General features: G+C 46.0%; 1 protein-coding gene across 1 annotated transcript; it reads right to left on the bottom strand.

Moving 5' to 3' along the window:
• Positions 1-1112: 1112 nt before the first annotated feature.
• On the bottom strand, positions 1113-14265 carry irs2b (insulin receptor substrate 2b). Its single transcript, XM_076107068.1, has 2 exons — positions 10629-14265; positions 1113-3607 (listed from the first exon to the last, which is right to left on the bottom strand). Exons 1-2 carry the CDS (start codon positions 13966-13968, stop codon positions 3603-3605), a joined length of 3345 nt encoding a protein of 1114 aa, XP_075963183.1. The 5' UTR covers positions 13969-14265; the 3' UTR covers positions 1113-3602.
• Between the last annotated feature and the right edge of the window lie 1793 nt (positions 14266-16058).

Here is a 16058-nt window from a genome sequence, read left to right as displayed (position 1 = left end):
GCAAGCTAGCTCATTGAGTTTGCATTATCTCACTGTAACAGTGATTTGCATGGTACATAGAGGCTACGATCAGGCATTATCTTCTGTTTAACTTTTCCAACATAGTAACGCAAGTATTATCATTGGCCTTTCCTCCTAACCGGTCTTTGACAGTGAGCAGTAAAGGATAGAGGTGACAGACAGAGAGACTAATGGCCTGCAGCTTACGCTCTATCCCTTCTTTACAATTTAATGAGAGTCTTTAATTAAACTTTAGCAGCAAGAGGCAGAACAGGAGCAATGAAGAAAGATTTGGTTTCCAGAGAATATGTCATACTTTGCTCTCTCTAATTCTGCTCTCTCATTAGCCTCCTGGATTCTACATATGCTGCAGAGACAAATCTGTCTAATTGAAGGGGCCTACCTTTAGGCTACCATTCTGCCCTTCCTCTGGCAGTCAACCTGCATATTTGTCTCCAACCTGCCCCTCCTTTTTAACTGTTCACTGCTCTCCATCTGTGCTGCTCACGTACTTAAGATTTAAGTATAAGCAAGGCATGTCCCTCACCCAGCACATGCAACCTAAAAGCCAGCCCCTCCTCCCATCCAAACATAGACCACGAGCCATAGTAGACAATTACAACAATTTCTTAGCATTAATTACCGTTTTAATTACCAGGGCTGTGAGAATGAATAATCTGACAGCATATGGCTAAGGGTGCACAAATCATAATCCTATCACAATATTATGTATTCCCTCCCAGTTCCAGGGGCTGTTTCAACACGCTGGTCTAATTACTATTGCTGGGGGTGGGGACTGGGAGCGAAGCACAGAAAAACAATAACAATGCTAATGCTGGAGGCAACACCAGGTTAGGCCGACACCCAATTCTTAAAGCACTCTTGCTCAATAGGGAGCAGGGCTTTAAAAACAAGGAGGGACATGGGAAATGAAAGTGAATCTAGATATGTCCTCTCTTTCCAAATGAAGGCTTTCTTAATGAAAGAGGCAGGAAACTGAATTGAAAGCTCTGCTCCGGCGAGTGCCTATTGAAATGAAAGATGAAAAGCGAGGGCTGGTTTGTGATGTGATGCGGAGGAGAGAGGGCGGAGAACGGAAACACAGAGGCGAGTGGCTTTCTTAAATAACATCATTATTTATTGCATGTGTCTATAAAGAATCAATACAATCTAAAGCAATGAACTAAGTTTAAATTATCATCTCTTAGTAGCATCACAATATGCAAGATATGAAATATTCACAATGAAAGACACAGCAAGAGAAGCCCATAGCGTAACCTTTAGATGCTGAATAAAAACTTGAAACATTATCCAAATGCAAAACACTGCTCAAAACACCAAGAGGCTTGATTAGCAAAAAACAAACACAAAAAAAAGTTTTCATTTCAAATTTGGAGAGGAAAAAAAATGCACAAACAGCAAAAAAAAAAATCAGATTTTAAGGATTAACAAACATTATTAACAGTATTTATACATTTGGTACGTCTTGTAAACTAATTTTCAAAAGTGTAAATATTGCATATATGCCATTTGTGTTGTAACAAGACTTAATTTTGTGAAGTATTGATGACTTCTCTTAAAATCCTTTTTTTTGTCAGAATTACAGCATTAGAAAATGTCCTCATAGTGGCATCCATCTAACAAGACCATCCCGTGACAGCTTTTAAAAAAATCTAAGCCAAACCATACTGGTTAGCCTATAACTTAATTAGTGCTTTTGTTGTATCAGAAAGTTCACTCAAACACGTAATATGTACAGTACAAACAACATAAGTTATTTAACTTAACATCTCTCAAAGTTTCTCAGCGTTTGCTAAAATGTCATTTGTCTTTCACTATTTACAGTCTATAGGCAACGGGTAAGTACCAGTGAATTCAGATCAATAAGGAGAGGCTTGTATCTGCGTCATAGTTTCGATTCAGTACCTCCGCATGTTTCGTTGATGTTGTTGCGGTTGCTGGGGTGTTTGTCGGGTTGTGTGTTCCCAAGCCCGGAACACAGCGTGTACTACATTCAATGTGTCTTGGTGTTACAATCTGGAAAGTTTGTAAGTGCAAGACCATGCATTAGCTCTGGCGTGTCCCGCCTGGCTCTCTCTTAGCTCAAAGTGGTTTCAAGCTATCGAGTGGCTCGTTAAACAGCCGGTCTGACTGCGTCATACATTTGCCCGGCGCTGCCTGCACCTGCCAGCCGACCATGTGGTGTGACAGCGCTCCGCAAAGAGGCATCAGGTGAGAAAACTTAAGATTCTGAGCTGAGTCAAGTTACTTTGTATAAATAACTTCAAACATTCATGTCCTCCGTCCCTTTTCCTGACAGGTCATAACTTCCTGCAGGGTGTGTGGGTGTGCAGGATATCACAGGTGAACCGTGGCTGAGTAGGTAAAGTGTATAAAGGTGCCGAGACTTGGGCTCAGACAGGCCACAGATCTGGTGGTCAGGTCCAGTTGGACCTGGTTCATGCTGCGATGTTTGGATGTGCGACACCTGCATGCATGGGTTACGCAATGCAATGTCTGAAGTCCTCTGGGTATTCTGTTAGCGTGTGAATCCTCCATTTCAGGCATATTAATAAATATATTACTCTGGATCTTTAATACACAATCCTGTCACAAATGTAAGATGGGGAGAGGAAAGAACTTAATCTCAGAGAGGCCGTCTCTCATTTCGGCTTTGATGAACATTCAGTCTATAAGATGATCGGTTCAATCTTTGATATAATGCGTGTTTATAGGTCCAAACTTAAAAGGTCCATCAGATTGGGGCTGATGGCTTGAGTAAGGCTTTGGATTGGTGATTTAGGAAAAAAAAAAAAAAAAAACATTCACCTCTGAAAATAAATATTTCATATATATTTATATTGTGTGAATTAGTACCAACCTGGGTTTTGCTGAGGTAGGTCTTTTTTTTTTTTTTTTAGCAAAATGTTAACTTGGATTTTTAAATATGTTCATAAATGTCAGTTCTTTTTGCAGTACAATCCGTATACAAATTCTCACACACACACACACACACACACACACACACACACACTTCATTAAATGCATACATACATGATAAATAAATAAATAAATATATGTAATCTGTATGCATGAAAAGGTTTTTTGCGTGTATGTGTGTGCACACTTTGCTCTCCAGGTTTGGTTCACAGGTTTTCAGGTGAGAGGATCTGGCAACTACTGGCTGAAGCCAAGAGACCAGTTGAAAGTATATGAATGGTACTAATAACAATAGTAAGAAGTAAAATAACATTATACTGCAGAACAATTTTGCAGGCCTATGCACAGAGATAAATAGTAACCTATCGATGGTTAGAGTTAATAGTCGGTTTAAGTTCTTGTTATTTGTTAAGTAATCTAGTACAACGCCAGCATTAGCACCTGCATGTTTTGGTGCCGAGAAAAGCGGAGGGAAGATTTGGGGCAAGGGTCAAGGGTCAAGTGTCCGTGTTGCCGTGGTGATGGCCGTCCCCGTGACCATCGAAGGCGGCAAAGAGGTCAAAGGACATCGACTGCAGCGCGTGGTCCAGCTGTCGCTGGGGCGACCTCATCACTCGGCTGCAGTGAAATCCTACGTTCACAGGAAAAAGAGGGAGGAGCCTTCATTCTGAAAGAAGAAGAAAGAAAAAACACGAGTGAGTTTATTGTCATGTTATTTACAGACATGAAGTTTAATCTAACTGAATGAGATTTGTTGGTCAATACTCCCCTCAGAAACTTGATTTAAGTGTGTGTACATACAGTAGATGTGATTTATTATGGAGCAGTAGAGAAGGAGGGGAGGGAGTTCAAATGGATACCCCACTCTGTTACCAAGTAAGGAAAAAGTGCTCTTCAAGCGGCTTGCCTTTGTGTGTGTGTGTGTGTGTGAGTGTGAGTGCGTGTGTGTGTGTGTATTCCTCAGCTGGTAGACACTGAAGTGGCAGGTGCTTTCACGGCAAGGGAAAAACAGAGTGGCATTTAGCACCGTGCAGCTGACACAGGGCAGTCTCCAATGACGGCAAAAGATACAGCAACAACACTCCCACACAGCAACACACACACACAGGTATTGTTGATTGCATACCTACTAAAGTCAAATAAACAAAAGAATGCCAGGTTCACTCCCACACACAGCACAGCTGTGTGTTTTCACACACTATAAACTCTGGGTCTTCAGAGTGTCACATTTCTCCCAGTGGAAAGCTGTGCCGACCCTTGCCCCGGTGTACTTGTTTGTGAGGTTTCATTTGCATGCAGAGCTATCAAATGAGAGCGGAAGTCTTGGCTGACGCACACACACACACACACACACACACACACACACACACACACACACACACACACACACACACACACACACACACACACACACACACACACACACACACACACACACACACACACACACACACACACACACACACACGCACACACACACACGCACACACACACACACACACACACACACACACACACACACACACACACACGGCTGCATTTCTTCCCTCATTCGCCGTCTCCTCTCCCTCTTCCCCAGCCACGAACAAGAGCTGTTTTCACAAAGCTGGATGTGATGGTCATTCTCTAAAACAAACCTTTCATTCAGAGTCCTCACTATTACCCCCTCCTCAACTACTCCCTCCATAAACACACACACACATCTGTTCTCTGTCTTTGGCCTATACATACACGCTGTAAAGGAAAATCAGAGGCTGATGTCAATACTTGGGCTTTATAGACACTTGACCCAACACTTACTGATTGCATTTCCACAGATCCTCAGGGATGTCTGATAAGCAAAAATATGGAACCACAGAATTAACTTGAAAGATAAAATAGTTGATTTTCCTCCTGAGGCCACCTGTGCTGGCTTAGCTCTGTCTCTCCATTGAGACAGAAGAAAATAGAAACACTGGGGGTTGGAAGAGGTGGAAAAACCACAGTAACAGAATCAACCTGACAGAGAGGACTGGGAATGCAGTGAGATCATGGGACCGCCGGTCCATAACAATCTGTGTGTGTGTGTGTGTGTGTGTTTCTGGAGGGGCTGGGCCAGGCATTGGCCTGTAGAGGAAGACACTTGGGTGAGAATGACTGCAATGTGCCGGGAAGGAGAACTGAATCACCAACGGCTTCGACTAGCAACCAGGTGCACATATAAATATTATTATTATTATTGTATGAACAAGCAATAGTGCAACAAGACAATGTGCCATATGGGCACTCACCGCACACACACTGCTGTTCAAACACATGCCGATCGGAGAAAAGAGTGGGCGGGCAGACAGATTTGGGGAGGTGGGGTTTATAGAAGGGAGCAGTGGTCCAGCAGGGAAATGAACCCAATGCCTTCTACCCCCTCCTCTTTTTGGAGCACACACCCCTCCGGCCCCCCTCCCCCCCCCCCCAGCAATCCACGTCTGTGGTCCCAACACACACACACACACACACACACACACACACACACACACACACACACACACACACACACACACACACACACACACACACACACACACACACACACACACACACACACACACACACACACACACACACATTGAAGCTCTGTTCATTATTTATTTAGATCTCACAGGCTAAATTTAGCCATGCTCCATTGAGGACTAGGACGCACACACAGGCATGTATTCACAGCCTCTCTGGTGCTTCAGAGGCAGAGTAAACACGTCCCCATGTCTGCTGATGCATTATCACCTGCTCGAGTAGTTCCGCATTGTAAATTAATGAGCTTATGGGGAAACTTCTCCAACTGTATTTCTGAGCAGCAACAAAGGAGGAGGATCATCAGCCATAAGAATGAGCTCCTGCCAGCAACAAAAGTGATGTTGCGAGCAGGTTTCCTCCTACAGATCAGCAGGCTCAGATGTGCTCTGTTTACATTCCTGCTGGCTCCTCCCTGATCTATAGCAGCACTCCTACGAACCAACACTGACTAACTCTTCACCTCTGACCTCCCACACCTCTGGCTGAACCAGCAAAACAAAAACAACAACCACTGTTGACTCTGCTATCCTGCTGACTCATCCATATTCCAGATAATCCTTTAAATCTTATCTCATTTTTAAATATTTTTGCACTGATAAACAACGAAAGGTTGCAACCGACAACTGGTTATTTTCATTTTTTCCTGATTAATTACAAAAGCATTTGGTGTATAAAAAGTCATATAATTGTGATTGTTTAGTCTAACCAACAGGGTAAAACCCTACGATTTTTAATATACGATCATCATGACCAAGAAAAGCAGCAAATCCTCCCAGTTGAGAGCTAATCCTATGCTTAACTATATTATACACCTCTATGGAGGATTAATACAGTATCAGGGTCCAGAGAGATAGAAAAGAGTTTATGATGTGCTGGACTATTCATGAATGAAAAACTTCAAAATCGGCCTGAAGCCAGTGGACCTGTTGTGTGTAAGTACTATATGACATGTGCACTCATGTCACACACAGAAGCTCCATCTCTTCCTCATCCTCTAGACAAAACAAGCCACTCAACAATGTTTAATCCTGAAGTGAATGTAATCCTTCTTAACTCAAAGCTAAATTGAGGATGTGGATGGTTGACTTTTTTTTTTTTTTTTTTTTTCATCGAGGACTGGAACATCCCGCCCTACTTTACTCAAAGAGTTATGTATCAGACGGCCAGGAGCGCTGTGTGTGTGTGTGTGTGTGTGTGTGTGTGTGTACCTGTAGGGGAGGCGTGTACAAAACAGGTGAGGACAAAGACTGAATGTTCCTGAAAATGCAATCAAATAATCAAGGTAATTGTTCTCGGCAGGCTAATGGGCTGCACAAATAAAACCTAACCCTATTATTTAACTAGAGAAGTGTACTTTCTACACTACATACTGTATATATGGAGCTTTTCTGTCAAAGATCAAACCTGAAAGACAAACATGTTTCTTCGGTTCCCTCTTGCATTAAAAAAAAAAAAAAAGGTTATTTTTTAGCTGCCAGCTCCTGATTCACAACAAAAGACATTTCGACGGCTACAACTATAGCTATTATTTTCATTTACCATTCATCATTTGACAAATGATTTAGTCTATATCCTCAAATTAGTGAAGCTGGAACCAGAGAAAGTTTGGAATTTTTGTTTGAAAAACGATAAATCGGTCATCAAAATAAGCTGCTGATTTTCCATCAATCGGAGCAATGAGCTCTTAACACTTCAAATCAATCCTTCTAACCAGTTGGATATTAATTGTGTGTTATTGTTGTTGGCAGTGCGAGATAAACCAAGCAGCAAGAGGAGTGAGAGCCTCGTTAGTGTCTCTGATCAGGTATGATTAGCTAATTGTTTAATGCACAGTTAATGGCCTCTTGTGTGAAAAGCCAATGCCCACTGAGGTCAGTTAACAACAGGAAAAACACAAGTGTGGAGAAGGTGTGTCTGTGTGCGTGTGTGTGTGTGTGTGTGTGTGGGGGGGGGGGGGGTTCTTGAAACTGCCTTGCCACACCCCCACTTTCTCCCTGTTGTTGTTGTGGCAGATGGTGGCCAGTCATTAGCGTATTGTCACTCTCCTCTGAAGGGCCTGATAACCAGTGAGCACTGCTTGGCAGGGCAGGTGCAAAACCCCCTGACCCCCCCTACACCCACCGCCCCTCCGCCATCTGCTGATGGCTGCGTATATGTGCACACACACAGGAGAGGAAGACACACAGACAAAGTGGGAATGAGTGTGTGTTTGGGTGGTGGTGGCCAGAGGCAGTCTGGGCCCACAAATGAAAGGCATGGAGAGTGTGAGTCAGTCTCATCCCCTGTCTGCACCGTTTAGCCAGAGAGAGATACATTCGATAGACGAGGACCGGGGTGGGAAAAGAAGGCGATAGGAGGATGATAAAGCGGCTTTAATGGAGAAAAGAGAAGTGGCTTGAGAGATTTACTCTAAAAGGAGCGGTGCGATGAAGACAGCCAGAGAATGGGAGTAAGAAGTTGTAAAAAAAAAAATAGCACACACGCCTCCCTGTTTGGCTTTTGCCACAGAGATGGCGATGTGTGGATTTCTGGACAAGCCCCTATGACAATATCCTCCCCCCCGCTCAGAGTCTCTCACACACACAGCGCTAGTTCAAAGGTCAAGTAACTGACATTGTGGACAGGGCCAGAAGGCGTGCACTGAAAGCTAAACAGCCCCCCCCCCTCCTCTCTCCTCTGCCCCATCACCCCCCCCCCCCGGACCGCCATGTCAGGGCCAAAACCCAAACAACAACAGTGTAACCTCTCAACTAACGGACTCAACTATTCCTCGGTGAGCCATAAAAAAAACCTCCACAAACAGACGGGCAGGATGGAGCGATGTCTCCCTTTCTTCTCCGTCTCTCCCCAAAAACTTCAGATGTGAAATAAGGACAGGGGATTTGACTTCCTAATGTTCCCATTTCAAACTGATGCACTGCATGGAACTATAGTTCAGTCAGTGAGAAGAAGAGAATGTGGTAAAGTCTGCCATCTTGTAGTAAACAGTCATGCCCTCTTTTTCCTCTCACACACACGAGCAACAGAAGTGCATTTGTGTTTTGATGAGAGTATCAATGACATGCCACACTGGTCACATCCCTGATCAGAGAGCAGAGTCATTCACTATTATGTACAAGGATATTTGTTTGTTAGGAAGGGCTTATGTAACCGAAATACAGTAGCAAAGGCCAACTCTCACCGGAATGATCTTTATCTCTTTCTGCGTTTCTTTTCTTCCTTTCCTTCTTACTCCTCCCCCTCACTCTCTCCCCCTCCAGACAGCTCAATTGTCTACTTTGTTGTACATGAAAAACAAAACAAGTCATGCATCTTTCACCATTGTTCCTCAGCTCCCTCTCTCCTCCTCCCCTGCTCTTGTAACCTTGGAGAAACGTCTCCATTGTGGTACACAAATTCAATATTTCAGCCCTGTAACTGGACCTCAATGAGTGTGAGGGTTCACAAATACGTGTGTGTGTGCAAGTACAAGCCATATGTGTTTGTACGAAGCATTAGTCAGTGCCCCCTTTCTGTGTGAAACGTTTTCTTCAGGGTGTTTGTGAAGTTGCTCACAGTAAAAAAAAAGAAAAGAAAAAAAAGAATCCTCTAAACCCCCCCCCCCCCCCCCCCCCGCGCCCTCCTCTCTGAGTCCATCCCACCAGGTTAGAAAAACAAGGGAGCATTCACCTCTCCCAGCAACCTTTGCACACTGCCCACATTCCAGTCCTGAAACCCAGTACCTGACAATTGATAAACAACTGACTCACTTGTTTTTCTGGGGAACACGATGACTTGCACCAAGCCCCACGCTGACTGCACTCAGAGCATGAGAGCCGACAGAGACAGAGACAAAGGTGGTTGTGAAACCACAAACGCCAATTAAACTCTTGTATTTCACCATCAGGAACACTGCCCTTCTGACTCACGATGATCCCAACACAGTGTATTTTCTGTTCCAACAACAGCAACGTCTGACATGTCCCGGAAAATCACCCCCACCATCTAGAGATGCATGAAAAGCCACTGACGCAACGGTGAAGAAAATAATGGGAAAGGCAATGTTTTGATGGTAACTGCTCCTTCCCACAAAGACACTTCATCATAAGGATTTCAATTGTCTTCTTATAAAAGATACAATCGACAGTTATACAATGGAAAATAAAGACGTAGCCTATTCTCTGCCCGTTTTAGCTACTTTCATGTGCGCATCATGTGTCGTGCTGCATGCGTCACTGGATCAGACAAGTTGTTTTTTGAAATACTGACGTGGAATAAAACTGCGTCACTGAGGGGAGACCAGAGCAGACCATTCACACAAAACACACAACAGCAGTATCAAGCGAGCCGGGATAAAGTATAACAAGTCCGGCCTTTCAAAATAAAAATCCATTCAATTCCAAAGCGAATCCAGAATTGAAATACACTTTTCTGTTTCTCTTCAAGGAGATCAGCTTTTATTTGGAAGGACACATCCTTGTTCTCCAGTGCTTTCTGCTCCAATATCTCTAATATCTGTGCAGTTTGACACGGATCAAAGACCATGCAAACAGTGTCGACCAGCCTTGAGATTCGTCAATGTGTCCTGGGTGTGACGAGTAGGTGACTAACCCTATCTAAACATCGCAGCCTCCACCCAACAGCAATGCTCAAAACAACTTTACTTCACTCTGCTGCCGTGGCCTTTCAGACTCAAATATGCTGTTCTAACACACAACATGTATGTAGCCTAACCACTGTTCATGTAAAACGGGCATAACTGTCATTTCATTAGCCTATACACTATAACACTATCATAATTGTGGCCAGTTTCCCTCTGATTTGAACAGCAGTAAGACGTGTGATAATTAAACTAATATAAAAGGGCACGGTTCAAATAATGTATGTATGTAGTCAGTGGGTTAAATCCATAGTCCGTGTTAAACACGTGGGCTAAACTGCAGACACACATAAAGCTGTTTTTTCTCTGCATGTTCTTTAAAAAAAAAAGAACCAGTTATCAACTTTGAATAAAATTTAGCTCAGAAGGGCAGCCTATCTCTGCAGAGGATTGTAGCCCTGAGGCGGATCTCTATCCTACTCCTAAGCCCTGACACCACTCCCTTCATGAATGAAAGCCTGCTAAATGAATGAATTTGTTTGGCATATATGGAAACACTCACCTTTCACAGCAGTGGCAGTCTCCTTGAATCCCATGCTGGCGTAGGGGCTGGTGTTGAACCCATTCATGCCCCCCTTGCAGCCACAGGCTGTCGTCTTGAACCTCAAGAGTCCATCGCAGCCCCCTAACCTGCATCCTCCAAGGTTTCCCTCCATCAAGTTTAAGGCAATGTAGTTCAGTCCATTTTGATAACCAGCTGACATCTCCCTGCACATGGGGCTGTTGCTGCCGTAGTCCTCGTCAGAACCCTCGGAGCTGCAAACAGTGTGGGATACGTTCTCCACAGAGGCAGAGCTGTGCCGTTTGGTGTCATGAGCAAAGGATGGGCACACTGGGGTGACAGTGGTGGTGGAGGAGAAGGTCTCAGAGCTGTGCCGCCGCCGCCCCTGAGGGTCAGCCCGGATCACTTTGGCCCCTCTGTGTGGATCCACAAGGGGGAGAGATAACGAAGGACCCCCCAGGAGAAATGAGTCCACTTGCACAGGGGGCACCCCATTCACAATGCTGCTCTCGAGGCTGAGTCTCTGGACACAGGCAGTGGGGCTGGTGGGGAGGGGAACATCATCAGTGGTGCAGAGAGCAGGTAGAGGAGCAGGTGGACTGAAAGTCATCTCAGTGTAGTCATCCTTGACTGGAGCAGGCTGACACACCAGGCTCACCTGCTGTTGGAGAGGATATTCCTCTACCATCCCCCTCTTCTCTGCCTGTCTCTCTGTGCTTTTTTTCTCTTCTTCTTGGGCGTTCACCAGACTAGGGCAAGTCAAGACTTCAGGCGTTTGGCTTAGGCACCCTGCAGTGGGGGAACCCCTGGGTTGGTGTGAGCCAAGGTGACCCGGGGAGCTGATGTCAATATTAGCATAGTCTGCGAACGGAAGCAATCCCTTCTCTGCACACATTAAACTCACAGAAGACTCAGAGCTCGCTGACACTGTGGACGCCAGCAGGTTGTGAGTAGCACTACTAAAGTCTATCTTTATGTACTCTCCAGGGCTGCGTGGCTCTGAGGGAAGCGGGTGTTCGCTCATACATGGTAGTGTTCTGAGGGATTCCAGAGCCAGGCGGGTGGGCCGACACACCCGACTCCGGTGTCCCAGACCTCCGTCTACCCGAGCCACTCTGAGAGGAGATAGGGCAGAGGAATGGGTGCTTGGTGCCACCGGAGAGCTGCTGGCCACAGAGTCCCCTGGAGTGACAGGACAGTAGTTGGACTCCTCTTCTATCCGCTGTCTTTGTAAACACATCACCACATACTGGTCTTTGTCTGTGGACCCATTGCGCTGCAACTGGCCTTTTAGTGAGCGTGGTAGAGAGCTGTAAGAATAAGGCTGTTTGTGATGTTGCTGGGGGTGGGGATCTCCGCCTGGAGGACTGAGGATGTAGTCTGAGGGTGTGGGAGACACCAGCGAGTCAACAGGAGACATGTTCAGGTACTCTCCGTTGGTGAGCTTTCCATCAGTGCTCTCCACCGACATCTTGGTTCCGCACCACATCCGCATATAGCCGCTGTCCTCCAGAGAAACACTCCCAGGGGAGTCTGTGTGTGGGGCCAGCCCCGCTGAAGAGTGTGAACGCGGGTTGATGATCTGCTTTGGTGCGGAAACACACATGGGGCTCATGGGCATATAGAGGCCATGCTTGGACCATGATGTCTGTGGTGTCACACCTGGCATCATGGGCATATAGCCACTGTCACCTTGGTGACCGCTAACACTGATCTGAACATCCCTGAAATCCTCAGGATGCACGCCTTTAGGGGAGGCAGTGTGACACCTCCGAGAAGACTGGCTTCCACTGTTGTAAGTGGCCCTCATAAGAGTGTACTCATCCAGGGAGGCTGAAGATACTTGGGGAGGACCTCTCTGCTGGCGGGGGGTAGTGAGCGAGTACGTTCGCTTTCGGTAAGCCTTGTCCAGCTCCGCTAAGCGGCGGTAACCATTCTGCCGCTCCATCAACATGTAGCCATCAAGCTCACTGCCGTCCCGGGAGGGGGGGGTGTCAGCTTTGAGAGACTCGGGTGTGTTGCTGCGTAGGGTGAGCAGCAATCTCGGGTCCCGTGCGTCTGCAGGGCTAGAGCCATACTCCTCACATGATATGAAACCTGCATCACTGGGGGAGCCTGAGAAGGAGGCACTGCAGCTGGAGGGGCGAGGAGCACTAGTGTCTGGGTAGGAGGACAGATTCCCCAGGCTAGGGGTGGCTATGGGTGGGGTCGGAGACAGGGGCATAGACATGGACTTACTGTGCTGGAGGGAAGAAGATTCAAATGTCCGACAAGGGCGCATTGAAATGGTGTGAGATCTGGTCAGGAGGGTCCTGTGGATCCCTGGGCTTAGGGGGCTGCCAGTCACTGACATGGGGCGTGCCATGGTGCCATCGCCCTCGCTGGCCGTGCGTATTCGACAGGAGGAAAATTTGCTCACATGAGAGGTCATGGCCATGCTGTCAGTGCGCGACCGCCGGGGGAGCCCGGTCTGGCTGGGGGGCAGATTGTTCAGGTGCCTCCGTGTGGGGACAGATATGGGGTTTGTACCAGAGGACTGGCTTTTGCTGCGCGGACGGAATTCCGACAGCTCCTTCATGGCTTTCATCGCCTCCAAGATAGTTTCGTGGATATTTTGCGCCACCACAGAGTCGTCCGCCTGCATCCAAAACTCCCCCGGACCCGTGGCTGCAGATCGACCAACCTCAATGAAGAAAAAGCTGTCAGAATGGCCGCACCTCCGGATATTCATCAGCTGTAAAATGACGGAGGCAACCTCCGAGTTCAGCTTGACAAAGCTGATAGTCCGGCTGGAGAGACAGAGCCGGTACACTCCGATCAAATGTCTGCTTTGTCCCAAGCCTTTGGATTTCAGATTCACTTGCCATATCTCCTTGTAGGCGGCGGTAACCGGCGTTATTACACCGTAGCTCTCCTCGTCGAAGCCAACCAGCGAGGACGCGGAGTTGGACGCTGAGCCGTCGTATACTTTCCCCTCTGCCATTAAATCCGTCAGCACCCGGTACCAGCCCTCCTGCTCCTGCTCGTTTTCTGCCGCCACGGCAAAATACTCGTCCTTGGTATAAAGAGCAATAAGATATTTGTGTTTTGCGTCCGCTCTCTTGTTGATGTTGAGACAGCAGTCCAGAGGAATAACCCTCTTCGCGGCCGATTTGTTTTTCCATTTCTTCTCGCTCTCGTAGTACTCCAGCCGGGCAGGTAAACCTTCGCTCGGCTCTTTTAAAACGAAATAGCGCTTGTGTCCGTGTTTCTGCTTCTTTAGATATCCGCACTTCTTGATGTTGTTGTTCGCATTACTAGGCAAAGACGCCGGATCTCCCGTGTTTGGCGGACTCGCCATTCTCGTGTCCTTCGCTATCAGACACGATGCTTCCTCTCCTCGAGTTGCTAAAGAAACGCGCTTTATTTTAATCCTCTATTTCCAGAGCCGGTTGTGCGAGCGTTCGTCTTCTCCCACAGCTGAGCAATAAATAACACATGTCTGCTAGTGTCCTGACTGAGGAGGGGGAACAACATGTGACGTTCTACACATCCAGTCCTGTTGTGAAAAAAAAAAAAAAAGAAGAACGGAAAGGAGGAGAAAAAAATACACACATCGACAGTGGGCGGTGCGCACTCGGCTCATTGGGCTTATTGGTGGAAACAGGGTGAATGCTGGAGTGAGAGAGACGGAAAAAGCCCTCCTACTATCACTCTGCCCTCTTCCGACTAATTTGAGCGTAGTCAGCCAGGACTTTATTTATAGCAGCTCTGGTCCTGTGATCCAACATTTGACTGCTGTGATTTTTGCTCATCTAAATATACCAAACGAAATGTTCCGGGTCAAAAAAGCCTTTTTTTTTGCGTCACCGATTTGAGGTGAATTACAAAACACATTAGAATAAATAGTAACCTGTATATGTGAGTATATGCGCAGAGCATATTATTATTATTTTCAAACTTTGAGTTTTTATTGTGCTTTTGTACTTAATGTATCAAATATCGCGTCTTTTATTTGGACACCAAAATAAAAGACAATACATTTGATTCCCATATAGTTTATTCTTATTCCTAGCGTTTTCACAACCTTTGGACCATATATATTTAACATTTCTGTAGAGGGAGTCCTTCCAGTCCTCCCCAACTAGTGAACAAGCATCGCCCAGCAAGAATATCATCAGTTAAACGGACAATAATCGGGGAAGAGCTGATCTAATTCAGTGTGATTTATTGCGTATACGCAGTCACCCACTGCTTTAATCATGTTTGCCTGGAGCTCGAAAGAAACTCGGCTACCGTCCGTTTCCGATGACGGTGCGACACCTATAATTCAGCATGATATGTGCTCAAAATATTTACGGTTACAGTAGGTTAACGCTTAATCTACAAGAAATAGACCTCCCCCTGTCAGTGAAACAGAGGAATGACTCAAATATGGTTATCGTAAAAAAAAAAAACATGATGATGCAAAAAAATTCTCCTGATCTTGATTGCGTCAACGTGCGTAATGATGAAATGCTGGAGCCAGCTGGGTACCGTGGTGCAGCAGTGATGAGAGTGTGTAACTGGCAGCCAATAGCCTTCTACTTCCTGAGGAAATGAGGTCGCCTCTTCCTTTCCTCACAGAGGGAAAACCGGCTGTAGGCCGTTCAGTGTGTCCTGACGTGTAGACAGTAAATGTAGAGGCTGCCATTGAAACTGAATCATGAACCGTAATTAATTGGGGATTAATCTACACTGCCCAGCACATTGTCTGTCAATAATCAGTCATATCACTGCTCTGCCACTTATTAATAGTTGCATGTCCCACGATGATAACATGTTGAAAACTACCCCCACCTCACACACACACACACACACACACACACACACACACACACACACACATACACAACACCCCCCACTTTATATCCCCATTTTCCTTCAGATCCCACAGTGCTGGCTCAGCATCACACCACCCTGTTCTCAGCAGCAAGGTCGATTACCGTGGCACGTGCAGGTCAATTATGCCACCTGAAGCAATGATTTGACTTCTGCCAGCATGAGAAAAGAATCAAATCAGGCAACGACCTCTTGTGATCCGTCCCTCAAATAACCTTCCTCTTACAGATTTGGTTGACGGGCAGTGATGAGTAGATTTTGTGCTCTTTGCAGTTTGTTTTCTTTTCACAATTTGAGCAACTGTGTTTACCTCTGCCTTACCTAAAGTGCCATTTAGGCATATTGATATAAATAGATGCAACACTGGCTGCCTAAACCTCCTGGCTCAGATGTCTCCCTGTAGGATGAGGAGGGTTCCCTCTCTGTTGATATTAGGTTTCCCACATAACAGATGTGGGCTTGGATCTGAACTTTCACACCCCCTGATGACAAACAACTGCTGCAGACTGACTATATTGAGAATGTGGTGCTTTATTTAACATTTGCACCGTCTACAGTTGCTTAAACCTC

Source organism: Anarhichas minor, unplaced genomic scaffold (genome assembly GCF_050575085.1).
Source record: "Anarhichas minor isolate MPS153535 unplaced genomic scaffold, ASM5057508v1 ptg000004l, whole genome shotgun sequence".
Classification (NCBI taxonomy): Eukaryota; Metazoa; Chordata; class Actinopteri; order Perciformes; family Anarhichadidae; genus Anarhichas; species Anarhichas minor.
This window is presented reverse-complemented; position numbering and strand designations above follow the sequence as displayed.